This window comes from Seriola lalandi, unplaced genomic scaffold (genome assembly GCF_002814215.2).
Source record: "Seriola lalandi dorsalis isolate HSWRI2012SDOR001 ecotype SW California unplaced genomic scaffold, Sedor1 jcf7180002053585, whole genome shotgun sequence".
Classification (NCBI taxonomy): Eukaryota; Metazoa; Chordata; class Actinopteri; order Carangiformes; family Carangidae; genus Seriola; species Seriola lalandi.
This window is the reverse complement of record NW_019524138.1, coordinates 1255-26442: the sequence shown is the minus strand read 5'-3', so window position 1 is coordinate 26442 and position 25188 is coordinate 1255. Positions and strand designations below refer to the sequence as shown.

Genomic DNA, 25188 nt, shown 5'->3' with positions numbered 1-25188 from the left:
GACCATCAGCAGCCAGTGTGTCTCGTCTGCAGAGACTCAGAAACACACACCGACCACAGATTCAGACCCATCAATGAAGCTGCTCCACAACACAAGAAGAAGCTTCAGGAAACTCTGGAGCCCTTAAAGAAGAAGTTAAAGGGTCTTAAACAAGTTAAAGTGGAGTTTGATCAAACAGCAGAACACATTAAGGTCCAGGCCCGACACACAGAGACGCAGATTAAGGAGCAGTTTAAGAAGCTTCACCAGTTTCTAGAAGAGGAAGAGGAGGCCAGGATGGCTGCACTGAGGGAGGAAGAGGAGCAGAAGAGTCAGGTGATGAAGGAGAAGATGGAGGCTCTGAGCAGAGAGATAGCAGCTCTTTCAGACACAGTCAGAGCCACAGAGGACGAGCTGAGAGCTGAAGACGTCTCATTCCTGCTCAGCTACAAGGCTGCAGTGGACAGAGTCCAGCAGCGCCCCCTGCTGGAGGATCACCAGCTGGGCTCAGGAGCTCTGGTAGACCAGGCCAAACATCTGGGCAACCTGACCTTCAACATCTGGAACAAGATGAAGGACCTGGTCTCCTACAGTCCTGTGGTTCTGGACCCAAACTCTGCTGATCCAGAACTAATCCTGTCTGAGGATCTGACCAGTGTGAGATGTGGAGAGAGACAGAAGCTTCCTGACAATCCAGAGAGGAGGAGGTGCTGTCGCTGCTCTGTCCTGGGCTCTGAAGGCTTCGACGCTGGGACTCACAGCTGGGACGTCGAGGTTGGAGACAGCACAGACTGGGAACTGGGTGTGTTCTCAGAGTCTGTCAGGAGGAAGGGACACTTGTGGACCGGGTTGTGGACAGTAGGTTTCTCTGATGGTAAATACAAAGCTCACTCCACTTTACATCCATCCAGTGTTTTCCTACTGAAGAAGAAGCCACAGAGGATCAGAGTGAGTCTGGACTGGGAGGCCGGAAAATTGTCTTTTTGTGATCCCGACACTGACGCACATGTACACACCTTCACCAACACTTTCAGTGACAGAGTGTTTCCGTACATTTGGAATGTGAAAAATGTCACCTTGAAGATTTTACCAGTCTCCGTCTCTGTGGCTGTAGATCAGCAGAGTTAAGAGCCAGAGTCGATCCGTTTTATATCACTTATCTTAAAGTAATCGTCCGTATTATGAGGAATTATTGTTACTGCGGAGTGCTGACAAAATGTCATATTAATAATTGTCCCTGCTGGTTTTCATTGACACGTTGGTGAAACGGTTATTAAACTGTTTTCTATGTGGTATTAAAAATGAACTTGGTGAATCCTCCTGAAACCCTGATCACAGCTTGGGTCTAAGTTCATTAATAATTATTATTTGTATATAGTAGTTGGATTCATCAGGTTAGTGGCTGAGGGAAGTCTGATAGGTCGACCAAGCTGACACACAAACGCACACACACCTTAACACACACTTTCACTGGCAGACTATTTCCATACATGTGGATGGGGAGTGGAGATTTTACCAGTGACGGTGAATGTGACGGTACGACAACACTGGTGATGATGATGGTGATGCCACGCTCATAAACTCTTTGGGGTCATTTTGCCCACATTGAGGATTTTAACATGTCTACGTGTCACTGTTCTATAATAGATTCTGTCTGATCTAATTCTAAAATGTGTTTTGCGTTTTGTGTTTAATGGATGAATCCCTCGTTACTTCGTTGTTCTGCTTATGTCGCAGCGGCCATGTTAACTTGTCATAGTAGGAAAGTCACATGGAGCCAACCTGCACAAAACAAGACCCTCCATCTAGATCATCATTTTTACACATGCGATTTTCCTGTTGTGACGTGTTGAGATGTCTTCCATTTAAAAGGCTTTTCAGAAACTCCAATGATTTTGTTTGAAGGTATCGTAAATTACACTGATACAGATTCCAAGTTGAGATTTAATTTAGTTTTTTTTATAAGAGCATGGGATGAATGTGTGACCATGTGATCTACATCTGTAACAACAAAGAAACAACCTGTGAAAACAGCAATACATGCACCTGCTTCTAGTTTAAAAATGTAAATTAATTTCCTTTTAAATTAATGTCTCTGTTGCTCTGGTGTTAATGTTAACTTTTATCTTTTTGTGCTCCACTTTCATGCTACAACCCTTTTTTTATATATATAGTTGTCATTTATTCATAAAGGTTTATAAAGCAACATGTCATCCATTTAAAACTTTTTATTGCTCTAAATAAAGATTGAGCAGGAAACTACAGAAGTCTCCTTGGTTCATGTTTATTTATTTTGTTACATGGAAGGAAGATTGATCAGGATAAAATTTGTTTGTGCTCATCGTGTTTCTACTAAACTCCCTGGTTTATTACACGTCTAAATCTCACACCTTCCTCCCAGCTCAGGAGGACATTAAAGGTTTAGAGGCTCACTGTGTAATGGCTGTTGATTGCATCTTGTTTTGTTTCCTGCTGAAGTTTTTATGTGCGACTGTGTCGTCCTCATGTCTCAGGGATTCAGTGTCTGCGGGAGGGACGCTGGAGAAAGTCTACAAGCTGCTGCCTCTGCTGGCCAACAACAGGGAGAGGAGGGGCATCGCTCTGGACGGCAAACTGAAGCACGAAGACACCAACCTGGCGTCATCGAGCATGTGAGCAAATGATCACAGCCTGCATCTTTAAATTCTGTTGGAGAGATCCAGACTCTCATTTAAATCATCTCTTTCTTCTCTTGCAGCATCAAGGAGGGTGTGTTGAAGGAGGTCATGGGCATGATGGTTTCATACAGAGTCATGGTGAAGCTCATCGTTGGAGGGTCAGTGTGTGTGTGTGTGTGTGTGTGTGTGTGTGTGTGTGTTTAAAACAAGTCAAGTTTGAACAAATTTAAACTCATAAGTAATTTGAGTACAGTCTCAGTATTTCCCCTTGTGGCAGCTGAAGTGTGCGTCTTGAGGTTGCGGTGAGAACGTTCGGCCATTATCCTGAAAACTCCCTGAAGCTGTTTCAATGAGCTGCTGCATATAGATTTTTTTTATGTCAACACGTTGTTTTGTTCCACACAAAAACACAACTGAATCAACTAAAGGAGCCAGTGATTGTGTTAATATTTATTTTTTTTAAGTTTGGTCGTGGTAAACTCAGCAAACATTTCAGACTAAATGAATCTTTATTTCTAAAGCTTCAAACACAGACTTCAGATCAGTCTGTGGTGAACAATCTTCTGCCTCATCTTTATCTAACGTCGCCATCGTTAGGACACTGACAGGTTCGTGACTGACAGTGGAGGAGTTGGCTGGAACAGCGTGTGGTCGATCACATTTTCAAAATAAAAGAAAATAAATTCCACTGACTAAAACCTGCTTCAAAGTAAGAGTCAAAAGTACAATATTTGTCTTTTAAGTGTAGTGGAGTAGAAGATAAAAGTACCTCCTACGAGCTTCAGGTGAAACTGCTGAGGATGACTGCTCACATTCACACAGCTCACACAGCGCGAAGGCGTCTTTAGACAAAAGTACTAGTAGTGCAGCCGTCTCAGATCATTCAGCAAAATATCTTTCCATACGATTCTTCCTACGATGCCTCCTGAGCATCGCGTTCTCCCTCTGTTATTTTGTTTGTCTCTAACTTTGACTTTCATCTTTGTCTCTGCGGCGCTCACAGGATGATGGGATCAAGGTGGGTTCACGTCTACTTGTTTCATTAATAGTAGCTGCTCTGTTCTGTTCGAATAGGTTACGTTACGTTGTTCTATTGCTTTTGTGCAAAATGAAAGTTAAGAAACTACAACTAAGGATGTAGTTTAGCAGAGAAAAGGCATGTAAGTGCACGTTCATTAGTGCTGCTCAGTACTATTACTTGATATAGTCTTCAGTTAATTAAAGTTAATTTATATTTAAAATTTTCTGTGTTTTAATCATCATATTGCGTAAGATGAAACTAAAAAATATTATTTAAATTTACATTTTTTGGGAATAGTGTATATTTATCACCATGAAGTGTTTGTTCACATCATGATGAATGATGCATTAATCCATTAAACACAGTTACAGCTAGAAACATAATTTTTTGTTTTGCAGTGAGGTCGGCCTGGAAGTTCCCTTTAAACTGATGCATCCTAAACCTGACGCAGGTGAGGACACGGACATTTCCCTGTGTTTGTTAGTGTGATCCGAGGCAGCTGTGCACATCTGTATCGAGTTAGAATAGAAAAGTCCACATTTTAATAGACAGGTGAGAGAAAGTCGACCAGCAGTCAAACTGAATGTAAACCCTCCTGTCTTTTTTGTCTTTACTGCTGCCAACAGTGAAGGAGAGGTAAGATGGTTTTTCCACTTACAGAAATAAATATGTAAAAGAATCTGAAGTTTCTTTAGTTCTTTAGAACGAGGACAGATCACAGTCCCTCGTGCCTGAGGACAAACATTCTTGTCTTTATTGTGACACGTTGTTTAACTGTCCTCTGTCTGTCGTCGCTTTTTGTTCAGTTCATTCGGGGACGGGATCAAGTTCCCGGATCTTTTATCACTTCATCAGCTCTTTTTCTAGGCCATTTTCCTCCGTTAGCTCCTGTTTATATCCCCGTGTCTTCTTCTGCAGTGTCAACTTTCCTCTGTTTGTGTTTTGATTTCCTGTTTCTTCAAGCCCCTTTTTGCTTTTTTAAAAAAAAAACGTTTTATCAGATCAAGTTCAGGCAGTTAACAGGAAACGATTTAAGTTGACTCTGGTTCCAACTTATTTATTTATCTGATTCTGTATTTCCATTCCCAGTTTCTTCAACCTGGATAAATCAGAGAAATCATATTCTGTCCATCAGTTTGACGGACAGGAGCTAACGGAGGAAAATGGCCTAGAAAAAGTCGGTCTCTGAGGCACAATCAGGAAAAATAATTTAAAACACCTCTACATGTGTCTTCTTTGTGACTTGAGTCTGAACATCAAACAACAAATCATTTCTAAAAAAATGACCACCACTTCACAGTATTTTACCATTTGTTTGCAGTTTTGGTCAAAGGTCACTGCTCAAGTTCACCTCACATATTGGTAGAAGTAGTTGTCATGTGTGGACTTCAGTCAACTTAAAGTCTGTTCCCACTGCTGTTGTCTGTAGTGAGTTGGAGGAGGAGATGGTGTTCCAGGAGTTCAAGCGCTCCTACCTGAAGGGGATAGTCGCCGATGACGAGGACGAAGAGGGAAACGTGTCGGGTGGTGACGACATGGCGCCCAAAGAGAAGTAGAGGAAAGAGTCGACCAGGGTGACGACGGCTGAAACAAAGACAGCTGGGAGTTTGAGTCGCCTCAGAGTTTGTGATAGAAAAAGATGAGATTTAGTTAAAGGACCATGTCTGTAATTCTGCATGTTTCAGCATCTCGCAGATGTACTTCACACCACTGTCTCTCGCTGACGCACTGACTGTGAAAACCTACAAGTCAACAGGCGAGAAACTCAGTGATGAAATGATCAGCTTCCTCGAAAACTCCACCATTGGCTTTTTCCGTTGTGACTGTGACAAAAATTGCTTTTAGTAGATTTTGACATCACAGAGCTGAACACAAGACTTGACATTTAGCATTAAGCTGCAATAAGTGATTTAGGGGCAGAAAGTCTCCAGCAACTCCCTACAGTTTTACATTGCATGTCTGTCTACTTGCAGTGTCTCTAATTCTGTCAGATTCTCTGCAACAAACACATGGCACAAATATTTGATTACAACGTCCCTTTTGAAGAGCGATCTGAAATATTAAGGTTGGTCTTTTTAAGGTATGCTTGGAATATAGGACAACGGTGTTCATGGTGCCTGTAAACAGTGAGGAATATGTGAGACGGATTTCCTCTTTTTAAAACACTGATGTGATGTCAGTGGGAGGCAGAGGAAAAAAAAAAAAAAAGAGAATTATAACTTTCTCTTGCCTCACAGTTTCCTGCAAACACGCAAAACCACAGATATGGTCCAAAGGATCCTTTTAACGTAATTTGAAAAGAAAATGTTCAGTGCTTTTGTACTTTTAGTAACGTACATAGTATCTGACTCATGTCCGGATCTGAAGTAACTTGAGACATCATCAGTCCGTTCATCACCTGTTCTTTTCCTACGACAGGAGAATGATGGACGGCAGGAGACGGCAAAGAAGCTGGAGTGTCATAATATTTGAGCTGGGATTATGAATTTTAAATGTTTAAAAATGTGATGATTATTAAAAAACATTCAACTTTACTCTCAGAAAGGACAAAATCACAAGCTCCTTATAAATAATGAGAATTAGAGCACATGAGCGTTGAAACCAGCCGACACAGATGCCAGACGACGCCGTCGTCAACGCACTGGCTGAGTTTCTTCTCTGCTCAGCTCTGGGGGGAAACAGTCAGTTGTTGCAATCAGCTGATGAGTTCAGATTTACCGTAGAAACATTTGTATAGAAGGCTGCGTTTTATTTGGCTTTTAAAGGAGATGTGAAGCTCTGTGCGACTGTGCAGTTTGAACACCTGTGACAATAAAAGCTGTTTGATCCATTCTTGCATTAGACGGTGTTTTGGTGTCATGTCGTTTCTGAGGCTGGAGGTCATGTGATGTACAGACAGTTCGTGGGACATTTTTACGATGGATCTATCGTCGGTTTTTTTTTGGATATATGCAATTTTTAGGTTTTAAGGGCTATGACTGTTTCTCTCACAAACCCACGTTCAGATTCACCCCAGCGGTTCACAACACTTTCTCTCAAGCACGTTTGATCCTACTGAAAATGTAAATATGCCAAAAACGCCAGTTTTTATCTTGTCACTCAAACAGGAGGAAATGGTGCATTTGTTTGGGACTACGTTCAGCAGCGGATGAATCCACATTTGGTGCTGTAGTGAGTATTTTGGGCAGCAGGACGGTGTTTGTGGGACTGAGGGCAGAATAAACCACAGTGAGTGTTCATGGTGATGAAGGAACATGTCGCCCAGTGTAACAGTATGACTATGACTGAAGGGAATAAGATATGTTAGAGTTTGAAACACACAGTACTTGTTAGTAAGTGACATTTATTGTTGGTTTGGCTCTGCACGTGAGATTGGATAATGGGAGGAAATATAGAATTTTACCAAACATAAACTTCCATTATGTTCTTTATTTCTCTCAATTTGAGGATTTTTGGGACCGTAATGTGAGTCAGGAGCCCAGAACACACGGATATGTTCACATATGGTATGAATTGTACAAAAAAATCAAAACCTCTGGATAAACTGTCAAACAGAAGCCTCAGGAGAAAGTTGATTTTTAATTTCAGACAAAAACCACGATGCACAGATCACAGCAAACTGAGGCATGAATATGTGACACACAACTGCTTGTTATCTGAAAACACTTCACTGAGGACTGACAGTGTTTTATCCGTTATGCCACCTTTCATCAGACTCTTCCATACCCATCTGTATCGTCCAATCACATGTCAAGAATCACCTGAAGGTGTCCTGTAGCATTCAGGATCACAGCATCCTTTTTAACATGTTTTTAATTTACCTCAAGGAGTTTTATGTCATTGATTGTTGTATAAATTCATCCATTTTTATTGATTTTGTTGGTCAGATAGTCATATGATGCCAAAATGCAAACTTCATAACTGCAAATCAATCAAAAAACAAATCATGTGACCTTGGATTCTGCCTTCAAAACTAAATATTCTTCAGATTTAAGGCAATATAAATAAAATAAATCCACTTGTTCCCTGTGCAGTCTCTCTCAGTATCTGCACTGTTATGTAAAATTCATTAAATCAGTTTTTTAATTGGTGAAATTCTTTCCGTTCACTGGCACATTTCTGTTTTTGTTTTTGGTTGTGATACTTCCCATCGTTCTTTAAACAGCCCTACCTGTACGCGTCTTTGTTGCTCCACATATTGGTTCCTTTACAGCGTCCTCCATCACCTGCTCACCTGCTCCTTCTCCGTTTAAACCTCTTCAACTAATCAAACCTTTGTCTCAACAAACCAATTTTACTCTAATGCAGGGCGCTGATTCACATATGAGAGCATCACAAGTCAGGCATGAGAATGGCGACCAGGTTTTCCATTTCGTTCCACCTTCGACATTTACAAAACATTGCACTTGCCACCATTACTCAGAGATTGTAGAGATAACTGATCTGCTATATATGAGCTTTAAACAGGCCATCAGTGCCTGCAGGTTCCACTCAGAAGTAGTTCCCACAGTCAAGTAGTGTAAAAACTTTTAAGTCTTACAAATAATTATTTTTGATAGTATTTCCTTGGCCTCTTGGGACTGTAAAGCTGTTTCTAGCAGTGCTAATTTATATATGTATTAATCAAAACTTCACCAACCCTGACTCTGAGAAAACGAAATATTCATATATTGCCTGATCTGCCATCCATCCATCCATCCACACTGGAAACAGCAGGAAGTGCATGTTTGTCAAACTCTACTTCAGACACTGTCGCTTTTGTCTGAAATAAAATGGGTAAAATAAAATGTCAGTGGACTCATGATAGAAGCAGCCGCTTTGGTTGCAATTTAATAGTCTTTTCTTTTTATGCATCAACATTTGATAAGGCAAAGTGATAAAGGCTCTAAGACTAAGCTGCAGCAAACTGAGTTAAAAATAGGATAAAAATAAATTTACTCTGTGGATGCAAAGTGCTTTTAAAACATTTACCATTAGAGCAGATCTGAACCTCTAAAGCCAACTGAAAAAGTCTGCGGCCAGCTCAGCAATCTAAACATTTATTATAGTAAGTGCATGATCAAATGCAGATTTCAAGCTGGCACGTATAAGTCATTTTTATATTTCAGGTAGTGTTGAATCATGAGTGAATTTATCTCCGCACTTAAAGGGGGGGTATTTTCCTCCTCAATTTCTGTATCATATATATTTATTGTTAGTTTCTTCTGACTTGTAGTTTCTCCAAGTTGTTTGGTTTCCAGAACGTCAGTACTGCTGATTTGAGTTTAACGCACATAAAACACAAAACATTAAAACGAAATAAAAATATGTTTCAGATAGAAGCGATATAGTTTCAAGAGTGTTTTAAGAAATTAGTGTTTGTATTTTAAGGTGAAAATTAAGCAGGTGTATTTACCATGTTCACAGTCTTAGTTTAGCTTTAGTTTAGACAAAATTTAATGTCAATGTCAGAACTAAATTCCATGGCAATCCAGCCAATAGTTATTTCACCCAAAACCGCAAATGTTGATCCGATATTTGTTGATATTTCAGTCTGGACCAAAGTGGAGAGCCCATCAACAGACTTGCACTGAGTCACAGGTCACAAGCATGGCTTTTTTTTTTTTTTTCCTCCATCTGAAAAATGGACGATTCTGCTTTTCTCGAATACCCCTCCTTTAAAAGTTGCAGTCATAAATACACACTGTTTGATTGGATGCAGGTGGATGCTTCATCTATATCTTTGCAACTGACTGGAAACCTACTATGGTAGAGGAGTAGTGTTGCCTCGTGGACCATCCCAGCCAAAGTCTCCCTCCTTATACATCTTCATTTGCAGGTGATGTCGGCCCAAGGGAATTTCACAAGAGTCAGGGTGCAGCAGATACCCAGAGAACGTGCTGCTGCTCTCAATGTCGGTGTGAAGGCCGTTAGTCTCAGAATTCTTCACCTGCAGCCACACCTGGTCTCCCATAGTGAGGTGGAGGACGATAGTCTGGCTGGTGGTGGCTTGGTCGTTTCCTTCTGTTGTTCTGACTACAGGGTAGAGGTTACGGAACAGGCCAACTTTAAGCATCCTGAAGGCGACCGCAAGGTTGTAGGAGAAGACATAGGTGCCGTTGACAGGAGCTGTGTAGATGCCAGTGAGTGGGTTGAAGTGCCCTTGCTGGTTGGTAATTACAATTGGGAAAGCTATGGGCCAGTTGCTAGTAGGAAACGACTGGTTGATGAGTGCGGTGAATGCTGATTGGATGGCCGGGGAGCAGGGACCAGGTGGTCCAATGAGACCAATGATGCCCTGGTTACCTTTTGGCCCAGTGCGACCCTGTAAACCTTGGCCACCAATGTCACCTTTGTCCCCTTTAGCCCCCTTTTCTCCTGGTCTCCCCTCAGCGCCGCCCATCCCATCTTTGCACTCACATACCCCCTGCTCACCTTGATCACCCTTCTTGCCATTTATCCCGGGGACACCAGATGTACCCATGTCACCTTTATCACCCATAAGACCTTTGGGTCCCACATCTCCCTTGACCCCAGGTAAGCCACGGGCTCCAGCTGGTCCAGGGAGGCCTTGTACACCTGGTGGACCCTGGACACTCTCACAGGAGGCAGGGCATGTCCCGGTTTCTCCCTGGGGGCCCTGTGTACCCTGGGGCCCTATCAATCCTCGGTCCCCTTTCTCCCCTGGAAACACAAAAACACACATCAAGAGTATTTGCATTACATTGAAGCATCAAGTCAAATGGTTTAGTATGAAACCTCTCAGCACCTTAACCCTTTCCACGCCAAATGAGACCATCTGCCATTTTCAGAAGGTTTCTGATGATGGCATAAACTTACCAAATGGCTAAAGTGGATAGTATTGCAGAGTTCTTTCATTTCTATATCATCAAAGTTGCAGCTGAGAATTTAACGAACAGGTTCAGCAACATCAGCATCTACTGTTTCATTGTTACAAGCAGTGATCTTGCGTAATAGGTCAAGGCTTCGAGGAGTATGTGGAGTGTAGCTGAACATTTTTGGTTAAGTCAGTATCAATGCATGTATTGTTTAAGACGTATGACTAAACCGATGATGTGTGAAGCTTCGCACCTGTACCACGTGACTGCTTTTGGTGACAGTTTGAATTATGGAGCGACATTTGACTATCGATATAAGACTTTTGAGAGAAACAATGCATTGTCATAGATTTGGTCTTGGTCTTTGCTGGAATGGTTCAGTGCTTCAATAAGGAGACTTATTGTAGTTCAATATTCTCTCAGATGTCACTTATTAGCCTGAAGTTCTTCATTTTGGCCTCACATTTGTGGAGCGGTTGCTGATTGAATTTCTGTATATTTTTATAGACATAAATTCTTAAATTTGCCTAGGACTTGAGGTGTTAATCTCTTGATTCTCTCCTTCATTTCCCCCACTCTCCCACACAAAATCAGTGTCACATTTCTGTCTTTCTTCGCAAGGATCCCCACATTTTTCTTCATTTAATGTGTGGAGAATCATGCTCATCTGCCCAGACTGCATCTGCCTCTCTGCTCAGAATATCTCTGGATGAGGTTGTCTCTCTCAAAAATAACAACAGTCTTCATCAGTTGTTTTTGGAAATATCTTAAAGGCCCTCTAATGATTCTTAACCCTGATCAAGTAATTTCTGTTCTCCAGCCTAACCAAACCTTAACCATACTGGTGCATGGATGGTTCATCAAAACACTTGACTTGGACTTTGATAAGTAAGGCCACTGTTCACTCCATTTCTTACCATGAAAAGTTGGTCTTTTTACCATGACCAAAGTCTTTCCCTGACCTTAACCAAGTACCAAAACCTTAACCATAGCAATGTTAGATCATAAAATGTATGTTTGTAACAAATGATGCCATCCTTATGTAAGTGGGGTCATGGCGTCCATGTGACCCTTTATATAGAGTGATCTTTCACGTAGTGATCTCAACAGACCTTTCAAGCCTCGCTCGCCCTTTGTCCCGGTGAAACCGACGGGGCCGGTCTGCCCTTTCTCCCCCAGGTCTCCCTTCTGACCTGTAACAACAGACAAACACAGAAATTATGAAAAGCAAGAGGTGACCTGTATTAAGACACACTAAACTAAACCAACAGGTCAAGTCCATTGACCTGTTTTGATGATGCATTGATGCACAAACTGAACAAATAAAGACTTTGTTGGTGTCTGAAGTTTGATTTTCGACTGTAGTCCCCAGGCAGGTTGAAGTAAAAAAAATAAAAATAAAAATAAAAAATTACATAGAAGCATGGCCAGCCCACTTTGCATTGCCTATGGTTCAATTCAAAGCCACTTTATGGAGGATTTAAAATTTTTTCTTTCTTTGGCGACACCTGATGTTATCATCAACTGTCAGACTTGCAGAAATCTTCTCTACTCCCACAGTAGCGAAGACAAGCAGACACAGAGACTGAAACAATTTTTGATTGTTCTTACTTACACATACACATGATTTGAAAGATGCTATAATCACACAATAATTCTACACACAGTGGCTTTTAAAGCAAAGTTTAACATTGCTTGCTGTTTTATCCAGAGTCAGAGAAGGACATGGATAAAATCAGACATTTCTGGAGTGGTTGAAGGTTTATGGTTTATTTTCTTCTGTAGGGATGGTGTTAGGATTGGAGTTTCCCCCTGCTTCCAGGCTTGTTTATGGTGTTATCGATGTTATCAGTGGACCCTCTGCAATGACAGAGCTGAGTCCAATGTAAAGCTAGCCTCGAGGTGAACAGGTCAATAGCGGGACTGAAATTTTGTTATGTTTGTTGTCATTACCAGTGCAGTGATGAGTAACTCACCCTTCATCCCCTGAGGGCCTGTGAATCCTGCTCGACCTTTGAACCCCATCATTCCTCTTCTCCCAGGACTCCCAGGTTTACCTGATCAAAGATTACAGTCTGGTCAGTTTTTGTTTTCTTTTCTTTTACATTTTAACATTCAAACTTGTGATTTAAAGTGGTCTGCATGCCTGGAGGACCCCGGTCTCCACGATCTCCTTTGGGTCCCATGGTGCCTTTACAGTGCGAACAGATGCAGAAAAATGGAATCTGGTCCATAGGCGGTGGTACCGCTGCGTTCAGCAGCATGTCGCAGATCGATGTATCAGGCATGAGCGGCGTCATCTGGTTGGTTTCGTCCAGCATCCGGAGCTTGTGGGGGTCACCGGTCATGTTGCCGCTGGGTGGCCATGGTTGTGCGGGGGGCATCGGCAGGGGGCCGCTGCGAGAGACAGGTGACCAGTTAGACGTTTCCTCCGATGACTCAGAAGGCCCCCCCTCATCTGAGCCAGACCAGTGGAAGGTGTTGGGGTCCGAGGTGGAGCCGTCCTCTTCACTGGACTCCATTTTGGCAGGGTTTCGTCGCAGCATGGCTGAGCAGAGGGAGGACAGGACGAGGAGTCCCAGCAGCCTCAACATCTGGAGGAAGAAGAGGATGATGAGAGTATAAGAGAATTACACTGGGAAAATCTGCATCAGTCTGTTTGTGCTTATTTCCATAAAGTTTTTTAACTTAAGTGAAATGAATTCAAGCTGTTTCTAACAGAAATATGTTTTTCTCAGGTATTCTCCAGAATCAAGTGTCTGTGCTGAAGTGTGGCACTGACTCCATTTCAAGTGTCTCATATCCAAGACCAGATGAGATTTAATACCCCTCCATTTTACTGTACATTTAGCCACATATTTTTTTCTTTGTTGCCCAAATCATAAATCTGATTGCAAGCCTCTTTGTTTTCCTGGCTTCATGCAAATCAGGGTCGGCCCTCCTCCGGTCGAGAGGGAAGAGGTAATGCTACTGAAGCTGTTCTGCTCCTAAAGGTGGATAAAGAATCATGTAGAAAGGACTATGTACTTTTTGGGGGCCAATACACAGCGAACGCATCATCCACTCATGTAATAGATACGACAAATATCAAATCATTTTCTAAATTGAACCTCATCTTATCATTAAGAAGCTAAGAAGCATTAAGACAAGATGTTTTAAAGGAGCTGTGGATTGACAACATGTGTCTAACGTCTTAATAAAAAAATGTTTTATTGGGTTTAAAAAACTAAACAGGATAAAATTCCAGCCGACCTAAACTGCTCGCAGACAGGAAAACAACATCCTTACAGGCGTTTTAGGAAAAACTCACCGCTCCGTCCGAGTCGCGCAGCATCGTCTGGAAAGGGATTTGTGGGAAGATGAGCAGGATCGAGGAGGCTTTGATCCATTTATAAGCCTCGCCCAAAACAAAACTTCATTCAGGGTCCGTCTCACCTGCCGGGCCAGCAGACAAAGGCTGAGGGCCGGGGGGGAAGAGTGGGAGGGAGGGGAGGTGCGTCTTCATTGTCTTGCTTAGGAAGAACTGGGCCCTCTGCCTGCGATGTGACCTTCCTCACCATGAAACAGCAAAAATATATTCAGAGCAGAAAGAAGAGACGCCTCTCTATTTATCTCTCCATCATTCTCCACCCTCCTTTTTCTCGCATCCTTTCATAAAACAAGATTCCCTCTTCAGTCTTTCCACAGCTCGTCTTTACTCACGGTTCCTCTAAAATCTGTGGAGTACTTTGTCTGATGCGGTTCATCGTTTGTTTCGATCAGTTTGGTTTTTCAGAGTCCAGGATTTTGCGTCAGTGCTGTTGATTCACAGCCTCTGAAATCTTAAATCTGCAACAAGAAAACCTTGTTCCAGACATTGCAAGTCATATCACTCAACACAATATAGTCCCATGAGTAAGGATGATTTTGAAAGTTGTTTATGAGAAGGGCTTATAACCTATTTCCTCATTTAAAGCTGGATATATTAGGGCATGAAATTTAAAAATCCGCCCTGCAGCAGTCACCCCCTCTGTTCAATAACTGCTATTTCTTCTATCCTCAAGAGACTGTCATTACATCCATGATGTTATTGATGTTATTCAAATATTTTCAATAAAACAAGAAAAGCCAAAATGAGCCAAATATAAGGAATTAGAAAATAAATTAAATGACTCCTCATATGAAAAGATACACAATGAAAACAAAAACAGCAGAAAGTAAAGTAACATGTTTTATCAACTTTTTGAACAAAAATCTAAATTGATTGATTTTGTTCTTTAAGATATAAAAGAAGGACAAAAATAATAAAAGAAAGAAAGCAGTACTAATGATTTCATATACACATATACTTACACCTAAGTGCTTAATGGGGAAAATGATGTGTCCTCGGATACAAATCTAAAACTGTTTCACAATCAGTTTATTGAAGGCATCCGTCGTCTCCATCTCCACCACTGCACTGATCCAACAATCGGCAAGTAGGATGTTGGAAGAATTTTCGGGTTTTATTTTTCATAGAAACCTGCCTCTTTCTGTCTTTTTGTTGACACCAACTTCCATGACATTGTTTGGGAATAGATTTGTGTTGGAAACAAGTTGAAAGAACAGGAAACAAAAGTGTTTCCAAAAATGATTCGGTGAGGGAGGGAGTTCTTTGTGTGCATTCTGTAAACAAGCAGCTCAGTTGGTACAAGAAGCTGCTCAACAATACTGTAATCTAATCCTTCACAATAAGCAGCCTACTTTTATTTTCTAGCACATTTAACAGCAGAGGACAATCCACTCTGTAACAGCACCTCATGGGATTATCTGGATACAAAACAAATTACAAACATGAGAAAAAACAAGCGCACACAGGACAACACTTGTTGGCTGAAATTTAAAACTGGACTCTTACAAGACCTAAACTCTGACAAACCAGTGTAACATGATACTCATCCACCTGATCCTGTCAAACATAAAGTTTACACTTTGTCACTTCAGTTTCTGATGCTTCCTGCATCTTCAGTAAAGTCTTGAATCCAGACAGGTCTACTGCTGAAGTATTTGAGGACTTTCCTGTCTTCGCCTCCATCTCTCCGTCTCCTTTTTCTCTCAGCTTCTTGTCTTTTCTTTGTGACTTCTGGTGTCGATATGCAATAAGAAGCCCAGACTGTAAACAGATCAGACGGCTCACTGTTGCTGCTGTGACTGACGATGCTCCTCAGTCGCCATTTTCAGGCAGCAACTCATCTACTGAGAAATTAAAATTGGGTAAAGATGAGACAAAACAGTTTATCAGTTCAATTCTAATTCAGAGAAGTCACTATGTCTGGCTGTTGGTCGCCAAGAAATAGCTCCAAGAAGTAAAACCATACATTGTTGGGGTATCTGGTAGTACCCCTTAACATATAACTTCAAAGACCCCTGGTTGAATTCTTACATTTACGGCATATATGAAAATTTTGCTAATTAATTAATCGTAAAAGTCCAATGTGAAGATTTTCACAGTAAACTGAAGGTCTTTGAATTTTGGACCATTGGTCAGACAAAACAAGACATTTGAAGATGTCACAAACAATCTGAGAACTAAAATTATTCTAAAATGAAATGACAACATTTTAATTGTTGGATTCATGGGTCACAGGCAAAGAAATTCTGAGAGATTGTGGTGTTTTTGTTTTAGTGCTTTGTAATTGCGTAATTTTATCAACCTTGATTAAGGTACATTTTCTGTATCAGGACATTTTATTTGTTTGTTGGGAGTTTTTTGCAAGTTGTAAGAGAAGAAGTTTATCGTAAACATAAATGATCCACTGTTATTGCCTCGAAGCATTGACTGTGCATTGGCATCTGTATCAGTCAAACTTCACTCTGCAGAGAAAAAGACAAAAAGAGGAAATCCCATCTATAGAAAACAGTTGATGGAAGTAAAGGGGACAAACAGGAAACTGGTCTGAACAGCCAGTTCTCAGACCAGCTCACCATCACAAGAGAGTCATGCTTGGAAAGACCGCGCCCTCCCTCGCCACCTTCCAAATCAGTCACCTCATTGCAGAGTCACCCGTGGAACCAGAGACAGTTCCTTTATGTTCACAGGCCAGCTTTTATTCTGAAAAAATCAAAACACTTGAGGACACAAAAGTAAATTGAGCCAAGGGAACAAGGCTGAGGCACAAAAGAAGACAAGGAGATGAATAGTTAACCTTAATATGTGTCCTGGTTTCCATAGCCGCCGTTGCTCAGCGACACCCCAGAGGCCGGCCCGGGTTTCACACCTGTACCTGCTCGATCTTTGGGAGTTCACAGCAGGAGAACAACAAGACCGGCATTCCTGCTTGACTGAAGTTCACTGAACTCACTGTCATGTTGATGAAACCAGTTTGTGACATGGAGCATGATCCTGCAGGAAGGAGCCATTAGAAGATGGTGAACTGTGGCCATGAAGGGATGAACATGATCAGCAACAATACTCAGAGAGACTGAGACATTAAGATCATGATTGATTGATTGATTGATTGATTGATTGTTTGGTATTAAGAAGAAAACATTCCCCACACCATCACACCACCACCACCAGCCTGGACTGTTGACACAAGGAAGGTTGGTCCATGGATTCAAACTCTTGCTATACCATCTGCTGCCTGAGCACAGATCCACATCCATCAGACCAGGTCTTCACCTGTCCTGTGTTGGTGAGACTCAAGTTTCTGTTCTTGGTGACAGGAAGTGGAACCTGCTGTTGTGGGTTGGACGTGTTGTTCGCTCTGAAGCTTTTCTGTCAGCTTCAGTCAGTCTGTTCATTCTCCTCTGACCTCTCTCATCAATGTGGGGCTCCACATTAAACAAGGACTATTTATCTGTGAGTGACTGCTACCGTCTACTGAACCTATGAGCCACAGCCTGGACTGGTTCTATATGAAGGGAGGGTTTAATCCAGTCGCCCTAAATCACATTCGATTGGATAAATTTGGACGTTAATTATTAAAAATACTGTAATGTTATCAGGTTGTATACTTCACTGTGTCTCTTTAAATATATCTGTTATATTGTCATCCTGGAAGAGGATCCCTCCTCTGTGGCTCTTCACGAGGTTTCTACTTTTTTGTTTTTTCTGAATCAAGGCTCTGAGGACGGAGGGTGTCGTATGCTCTACGGGGCTGTATAAATAAAACTAACTTGATTTGAATAATGTCCAGATCAATGCAGTTTTTTCTGCCGTGGACTGTTGTGTTTTTATCCGTCGCACGTCTGGTGTGAATGAGCAGAAACACTGAAAATGTAATAAAAATAGCAGCTTTTGGGGAACGGGGCTCTGCTCTGTTGCAGAGGTGAGTGGGTGGAGGTTGTGTTTGTGTGTTGGCAGACAGTGTTCGGCTGCAGACTGTGGACTCTCAGTAAACACTGGTAGTTAGTTATTAACAGTAGAAACAGAGCGAACTGTCATCTCTGTCCACCGCTTCGATTCTTCTCACGTAAGTACAAAAACACTCCTCCGTCTGAGAGATCCACTCATTGTTTTGTGTCTTTGTTTCATGGTGTTATGACAGTTTTTAGGACGTTGTCTCGGCCCCCGCTCCGGGCGCTGCCGTGAGCTGAACAGGGGTCAAAGGTCGTACAGGTTCAAACAAGGTCTGTCTCCTGCTGTGTGTCAGTTCAGGGGGCCTCTGCGGATTCAGCTGAAAATGATCAATAGTGTTGAAATGTTTGACTGAGGCTACAGAGGGATTATTGCAAACATTTAAAGCAGTGAGAAGGAAATTCTGAACGTGATGTGGTTGTGATTTTGTTCTTCTGTCTCGCCTCCAGCTCCTCCAGAATTCATCTTCTTAACCAGCTTTCATTTGGTAAGTCACACGAGCCTCCGCACCATCGCTCAGCTGTGGATTATGAATATTAATGTTTGTATTACTGGAGACACTGGGTAAACATAAACACTGAGGAGATAAGAAGTTGTCTCATGTCTGTCTCATCCCGTTGGCTGCAGGGACGCCTGACATCATGTCCCGCCTCGTGCTCTGCGTGTCCGTCATCGTCGCTCTGTGGTCAGCTTCAGTGCTCAGTGTCTCAGGTGGGTGTGCACGGGCCCACCGTGCACGACCTCTGTTTGAGATATTCACAGTTCTTGTTGCAGAGTGTCTGCAGCTCTTTAAAAGCTGATTTCAGTTCCCTTAAAAACACGGTCTCATATTTGTTTTCTATCCTGCCGCAGACAGTAAAAGCAAGATGGAAATGTTCAGTACAAATGTTCCAGACCTCCATTAATTCATTCATTCATCATCATTAATTCCTTCATGTGAATAAACTCATGTACTTTGTTAATAATTGTAGCTGTAGCAATGCTCTTATTTTCTGTGGTAATCATATTAATATTCTCATGGTAAAACAGTAACCAGTCTAACGATTTATTCAAAATGCAAACAATTTATTTCAGTTAAGTGGCAAGTTCATCCAAAAACCAAACAAAGATTTTATCACTTTCCTCTTGTGTCGTCAGTAGTTTTGGTTTTGTCTCTCCAGGCTTTCAGAGATTTGTCTCTGAGATTTCTACCTCAGCACATTGGAGCTGGGCAGAACTGGAAAAAGATGCTGCTCTTAAAGTTTAGAAATGTCATTTTTCAACACCACTAACTAAATACTTTTCACCTCCACTGTACTGAGGTAAAGGCAGAACTGTAAGAGACAGAAATCTCAGAACCTGGACCCGTCAAACCAAAACCAACCTCACGAAGAGAAGAATACACTGTGTTGTTTTCTAATCTGGATGAGGTTTATGATATAACATTAGTCCTCTGTCTTCTTCAGTGTTCTCTGACCCTCCGGAGGCTCACATGCTGCTCCGGTCCCGTCGGGCGAACTCCTTCCTGGAGGAGCTGAAACCCGCCTCCAAGGAGCGCGAATGTGTGGAGGAAAGGTGTGACTTTGAAGAAGCCAGAGAGATTTTCGAAACCAGGGAAGCCACAGTAAGATGTTGAGTGTTTCTATGTCTCTCAAACATTTCATACATGTTCTTTTGTGTTGTCTTTGACCATTTTCCAGAGCATATCAAAGGTTTTATCTGATAGATTTCAGGTAAAAACACTCAGAGAAACCAAATCCTGCAAGGTTTGGATGGTGGGTCCAGGTGGGCGGGGCTTGGTGACTGCTTTGTTGTGACATCACAAAGTTCCAGAAGTCCTGACGGCTGGTTTTAAGGCTCAGTTTCTGAATACAGGCTGTGTGCATTTCTCTGTGGACTGAGGCTTTGATACTTTCACAGTATTAATATAGAAGCTAGAGCTGATCTATAATCTATAATCACACTACACATGGACACAGACCTTTACACTGGAGGAGCTTTAATGTTCTGCTCACTGCTGGGATGGAGGATCCGTCTCCAGCACCTTTCAAGAGTCTGAATATTATCAGCAGGAGTGTGAAGTATTTGTACTTTGTATTTAAGAAAACAAATCACCAGCAGTTCACTCCTTTATTACACAATCACAGCGAACGGCCACTTTTATGGACATCACCTACTAATTTCTCTCGACACATTCATGTTCAGGTTGTTACAGTGTCACAGTCGGACATCTCGACTCCTGAAGTCAAGTTTACCAGCTTTATCTCTGACTTGTTGCTCTGTGTGTTTGCAGCTGGAGTTCTGGACGGTTTACACAGGTAAGAAAAAGCTTCTTCCTCAGTATGAAACACTGAAGCATCTACTGTAAGATACACATCATCAGGTCTGTTTCCAGCCAACTGATTTAACACGGTTTAGCATGAAAAACTTATATGGAATCACCAGAAACGGCCACAGTATGTTGTTGTGCTCTTGATGCTAGTGTAAAGTTTCCATATGAGTAAAGAGAAGAGAGAAGTTTTAAAGGCTGATGCTGCGGGACCCGTTTCACCGGTATCAGTGTCCTGCTGCCTCTCATGGTTGTCTGTCTGACCAAACAATAAATGTGTGGACACAGGAAACTATTTAAGTTATGCAAATAATAAGAAAACATATAGGATGTAACCTGGAACTAGTCTGAGTGGCGGAGGCAGATAACTGCAAGGAGATGATTCTAGTTTTAACATCTGAATGGAAATATAACTTTAAACTTTCCTAAACTCTAAACTTTAGGCTTCCATCTCTCATCTAACGTTCTTAAATCACAGGTTATTGTCAGCAGATAATTAACGGAACACAAAAGATAATAGGCAGGATGTCACTTTAAAATGACCTCATGAATTCAGAACTTCACGTCACTCCACAGTGGTTAGCCCTGGTGCTAATCGTCGTCATGCAGATAAACAGCTTCAGTCAGCTGCTGTTACCAAGTGAAACCGGACGGAAACAAACAGCTGTTATAAAAGGAGCTGAAGTGTAAATACTGGGTTTTATTTGGATGGAAGTGTCAGTGGTGAAGCGGGCGGGTGATGGGAGCATTGATATCTGATGTGAACGCAGCAGAAACATTTGTGACTAAACAAGTAGAATTAGTGTCAAAATGTCCAGAGACTGTGAATCTATATCATTTATCAGCTGATTTCTTGCGGCGCCTGTAGAGCATTATGGGAAACGTGTTTCATGTTGTTCTGAATGTGTTTTAGATGGGAACCAGTGCAACTCCAACATGTGTGTTCATGGAACCTGTGTGGATCAGTACCAAGGCTACGCCTGCCGGTGCAACAGCGGGTATGAGGGAAGATACTGCGACCACCGTGAGTCTGTGTGTGTGTGTGTGTGTGTGTGTGTGTGTGTGTGTGTGTGTGTGTGGTTTCTTACCTCTTGTGTTCATGCAGGCGAATGTATTGAGGTTTTAAATCCTAATTATATTCTCTCTGGTTAAAACACCTCAAGCTAATAAAAGCTAATAAAATAAAAGGAAAGAGACAGAAACTCGACGGCTGAAGCTCGTAAAACGGTTTATGAAGATTCCTGATGTTTGTCATTTGAGTTTAAATAAAGTTCTTTGTCATCAAGTCACTTTTAAACGGTAAATACCAGACGATGCTGCTAATGCACAATGTTGTGTTCTGGTGTTTTTGATCAGCTCAACTTCATCATAGTTCAAACTTTTTATACCATTATTATGATACATGTAACGAAAGAAAACAGGTTTTCAAATTATATCAAGATAATTCTAATATTATCCTTTATTTATATGTTTCAAAAACGAGTGAAAAGAAAAAGAAAAATTACAAAATAGAAAACAGATCAAGAAGTAGCATAAAAATAAAAACAAATAATAGAATAAAAATGAATTAACTCTCACTGACAAAAAATCATCTGAAACCTTTTTCCACTCGTTATAAAAATCCCAACTAACAATTATTTTCATTATTGATTAATCTGCTGATTATTTTCTTGATTGTCGATTTAATGGTTTTGACTGTAACATTTATAATTTCCCTGAGCTGAAGGTGATGTCTTCAGATGAGCAACATGTGATATTTTATTATTGAGATATGAAGCTCAAATCTGTTAGTTACTGTAAATAATTAAGGTCAATGTTAATGTAAATGTAAACATGTTGTTTAGTTGAGGTAACACTCTGTCACCTGTGGCTCAGTTCTCACAGCCACTAACTGCTCTGTGGAGAACGGCGGCTGCGACCACGACTGCACGGAGAGCGAGGACGGTCTGGCGAGGAGCTGCAGCTGTGTGGGCGGATACAGACTGCACAACAACTCCAGGAAGTGTCTGCCAAAAGGTGAGAGAATAAATGATGATTGGTTTATTCACCAGCTCTGTAGACGACAGCTGAGCTGAGCAACATTTACTCATCTGAATGTTGAAACCACTTTCAACAAGTCTAGTTTCAACTCAGCCTCCAACCAATCAACCTGTCACCTGATAAATCCAGCACCAAGGTTATTTCTTTAGTCGGCGCTCACGTCAGATAATCCACCTGCACAAAGTCTTAACAGTGCGGAACTCATGTGCATCTCAGACAGAGGTGATTCAGTGTTTCACATAACGCCATAAAAACTGAAAAAAGAAAGAAGAACAGCATGAACATGTTCAAATTAAAAGAACAGGAAATTAAACATTAAATACTTAATTTGTGCTCTTACATTATTTACATTCTGCACACAAATTAGCACTTACAGTATTCTGTGTGCACCAGTTACTGAAGTCGTGCACAGGAATAAGACACTGTTGTGGTGTTGAAGCGTCTACAAATATCAGATTTATTTCCACGTGTTGAAATATTTGGACTGTCACATCCTCGGCGGAGGTTGTGATGCTGCACGACGTTGTTTCATCTGCTCAGCTCTAGTTTAAAGCTGCAGTGAAATAGAAACAGTCTAGAAACAGACCATAGACAATCTGCTCCACATGAACTGCAGGGATTTAATGATGTTTCACTCTGACGTTGGACACAGAGACACACTGATACTCTCAGTGTTTATTAAACCCTGTGGTGTTGTTTGAGTCCAGACGGGACATTTGTTGCTCGTCATCCCTCTGCTGTGAGCTGCCCACTAAAGACACAAAGAGGGTCATAAATATCTCGTAGAATCACTGGGCTCTGGAAATATCAACACTGGAGAGGACCCCTGTATCTCTCTCTCTCTCTCACTTTCTCCTTTTTCCCTACAGGTACCTCGTCCTGTGGTCAGCTGTTGATCGGCCGGTCGTCGTACACAAAACCGATGGTTGGTCTGCTGCCGTGGATGGTGGGAGGGGAGGTGGGAAAGAAGGGAGAGAGCCCCTGGCAGGTAACAAGAGTTTAACTGTCACTGCTTCTCTGAGCTGTAAACACTGTGGAAAATTCACCTGCAACACGACACAGCGGCCGAGTCCCGTCACGCCGGATCATTTAACCACCAGCTGCACACACACCTCACACAGACAGAAACAGTCAGGAGTCACGATATCACCATGTCACCTTCCATTGAAAACAGCAGCTGCAGGTGTTTTCATTTCTCACACACAAACTCCACAAATGAACACTGCAGCCGTTTGTGTGCAGGTGCTGTTGCTGAACCCCAGAGGACAATTTAGCTGTGGAGGCGTCCTCATCGACGAGAGCTGGGTCCTGACAGCCGCTCACTGCCTCGAAAACAACCTGAAATTCAGAGTACGACTCGGTGAGTTCTCGCCCTGCACATACACGAACGCCCATAAACTAAAAGAACTTGTGACATTGTTCAGAGTATCTGCAAGTCTGGAAAACTGGAATGAATTCAGTTTCAGTTTAGAAGGTATCACAAAGTCTCAAATTTGATTTACAAAAAGCATTTTCTCTCGAACGCTGTCAGCATTAATGTTTCGTTGTGACGGTGGATCGAGCTGCAGGAAGGTTGAATTTCATTCTAAATTTAACTTGGTGAAACCTGCAGAAACCCAGATATCATCGAGAGGTTTATTTCTGTTGTTCAGTGAGTCTCATACAAACATAACACCACCTCAAGAGCTGTGTCCCAATTCCACATCCAGCCACAAAGGAGCTTGTGTTTCACCGTTTTTAACTGCTGAATCTCGGTTGAGGGCGACGGAGTATTAGGGGGCCACACTGAGGGAGAAACATTTTGAAATCGTGAGGAAAAAGTCATAATATCACAAAAACAAAGTTGTATTTTTAGTTTCCATGTTGTTTTCAAGGGAAATATCAGAAGCTTTAAAATGAGGAACGTGAAGCATCGAGTGAAGCTCTACTTTAGGTTTCACTAATAAGGAAAACCTTCATCTTTTGGCTCATCATCATCATCATCAGGATATTGGAAAGATTGTGAAGAAACTGAGTCTGTTCTATTGTCAGACAAACAGCAGCTGACTGTCCTTTCACCTGTTTGATTGATGTGATATTCTTAAAAATTATGTTTTTTTCTCTCAATATTTTACATTTTTAATTGTAACCCTTGTAATATTACAACTTTTTCTTGTAATACTATGACTTCATTCTCAAAATGTATTTTTTTTCCTAATACTTGCCTAATACTCCGTCGTAGTTAAAACCCTGCTAACACAATTTAATTCTGACTCCTCCCATCAGTGGAGGCTGCTGTATAAACAGTGGATTACAATACAGTAAAACACAGCTGTAATAATATAAAATACGTCTTCATGGGGGGAACAAATGTCCACATGTCTATGGAGTAGATGTAGCAGAACTAGATGGTCCAGGTTTCCTGCAGGGTATCAAACATCAGAGGTTATTATTACACTTTCATGTTATAAACCAAGTGTCAGGAAATCCAAGGCGAAGGTGTAACTGAGCTCAGCAGGTGAGTCATTGCCAGTCACTTCTCAGTAATCAGTCGGAGCTGAGTGGTGACAGCAGTCAGTCACTTACCACCTCAGGTGACTCATCCTGGAGAAACCTGATCTGTGTCTTCAGGTGACTACGAGCGTCGGAGAAATGAAGGCACCGAGGTGACCCTGAAGGTCATCAAGTACTTCAAACACCCAAACTACGACAGCAGGACGGTGGACAACGACATCGCCCTACTGCGTCTGGAGACCCCCGCCCCGTACTCTGAGTACATCCTCCCCGTTTGCCTGCCAGGACGCGAGATGGCCGAACGCGTGCTCCACCTCAACGGCACTATGACCGTGGTGACCGGCTGGGGCAATACTGACGTGGAAAGCAAAACGTTCAGCTCTGCGCTCAACGTCATCAAGATCCCGCTGGTCAGCCGCAGCGTCTGCACCCAGCAGATGTTCAACAACGTCTCCGACAACGTCCTCTGCGCCGGGTTCCTCGGACAGAGCATGGACGCCTGTGAGGGCGACAGCGGAGGACCGATGGTCACTCTGTACCAAGACACCTGGTTC

The 25188-nt window shown here is 42.0% G+C and overlaps 4 protein-coding genes across 6 annotated transcripts in view; 3 read left to right on the top strand and 1 right to left on the bottom strand.

The window, feature by feature from the left end:
• LOC111651346 (S-arrestin-like) overlaps positions 1 to 6487 on the top strand; it is an 11283-nt gene extending 4796 nt beyond the window's left edge. The window contains exons 10-14 of one of the 3 annotated variants that reach the window (XM_023401336.2): positions 2493 to 2630; positions 2717 to 2794; positions 3640 to 3654; positions 4056 to 4108; positions 5087 to 6487. In XM_023401336.2, the coding sequence (XP_023257104.1) occupies positions 2493 to 2630; positions 2717 to 2794; positions 3640 to 3654; positions 4056 to 4108; positions 5087 to 5136 (334 nt within the window). In that variant the 3' untranslated portion in view covers positions 5137 to 6487. Of the gene's footprint in view, positions 1 to 2492; positions 2631 to 2716; positions 2795 to 3639; positions 3655 to 4055; positions 4131 to 5086 lie in introns of all 3 variants that reach the window. The other 2 variants (XM_087172685.1, XM_023401337.2) reach the window with 2 other exon arrangements.
• Positions 4 to 2558, top strand: LOC147819424 (nuclear factor 7, brain-like; the record flags this gene model as incomplete). Its single annotated transcript, XM_087172686.1, has 1 exon — positions 4 to 2558. A coding segment is annotated over one exon (1104 nt), but the record flags the coding sequence as incomplete, so codon positions are not given.
• A 729-nt stretch (positions 6488 to 7216) lies between the features above and the next one.
• LOC111651345 (uncharacterized) lies at positions 7217 to 13867 on the bottom strand. Its single transcript, XM_023401333.2, has 5 exons — positions 13786 to 13867; positions 12622 to 13069; positions 12452 to 12532; positions 11588 to 11668; positions 7217 to 10320 (listed from the first exon to the last, which is right to left on the bottom strand). The coding sequence occupies exons 1-5, from the start codon at positions 13807 to 13809 to the stop codon at positions 9401 to 9403; spliced, it is 1554 nt and encodes a 517-aa protein (XP_023257101.1). The 5' UTR covers positions 13810 to 13867; the 3' UTR covers positions 7217 to 9400.
• A 3409-nt stretch (positions 13868 to 17276) lies between these two features.
• Positions 17277 to 25184, top strand: proca (protein C (inactivator of coagulation factors Va and VIIIa), a; the record flags this gene model as incomplete). The annotated part of the gene is made up of 10 exons (XM_087172687.1): positions 17277 to 17295; positions 18243 to 18280; positions 18421 to 18504; positions 19239 to 19396; positions 20066 to 20090; positions 21015 to 21125; positions 21977 to 22117; positions 23011 to 23129; positions 23384 to 23501; positions 24752 to 25184. Coding segments are annotated over exons 3-10 (1175 nt in total), but the record flags the coding sequence as incomplete, so codon positions are not given.
• Positions 25185 to 25188: the final 4 nt, after the last annotated feature.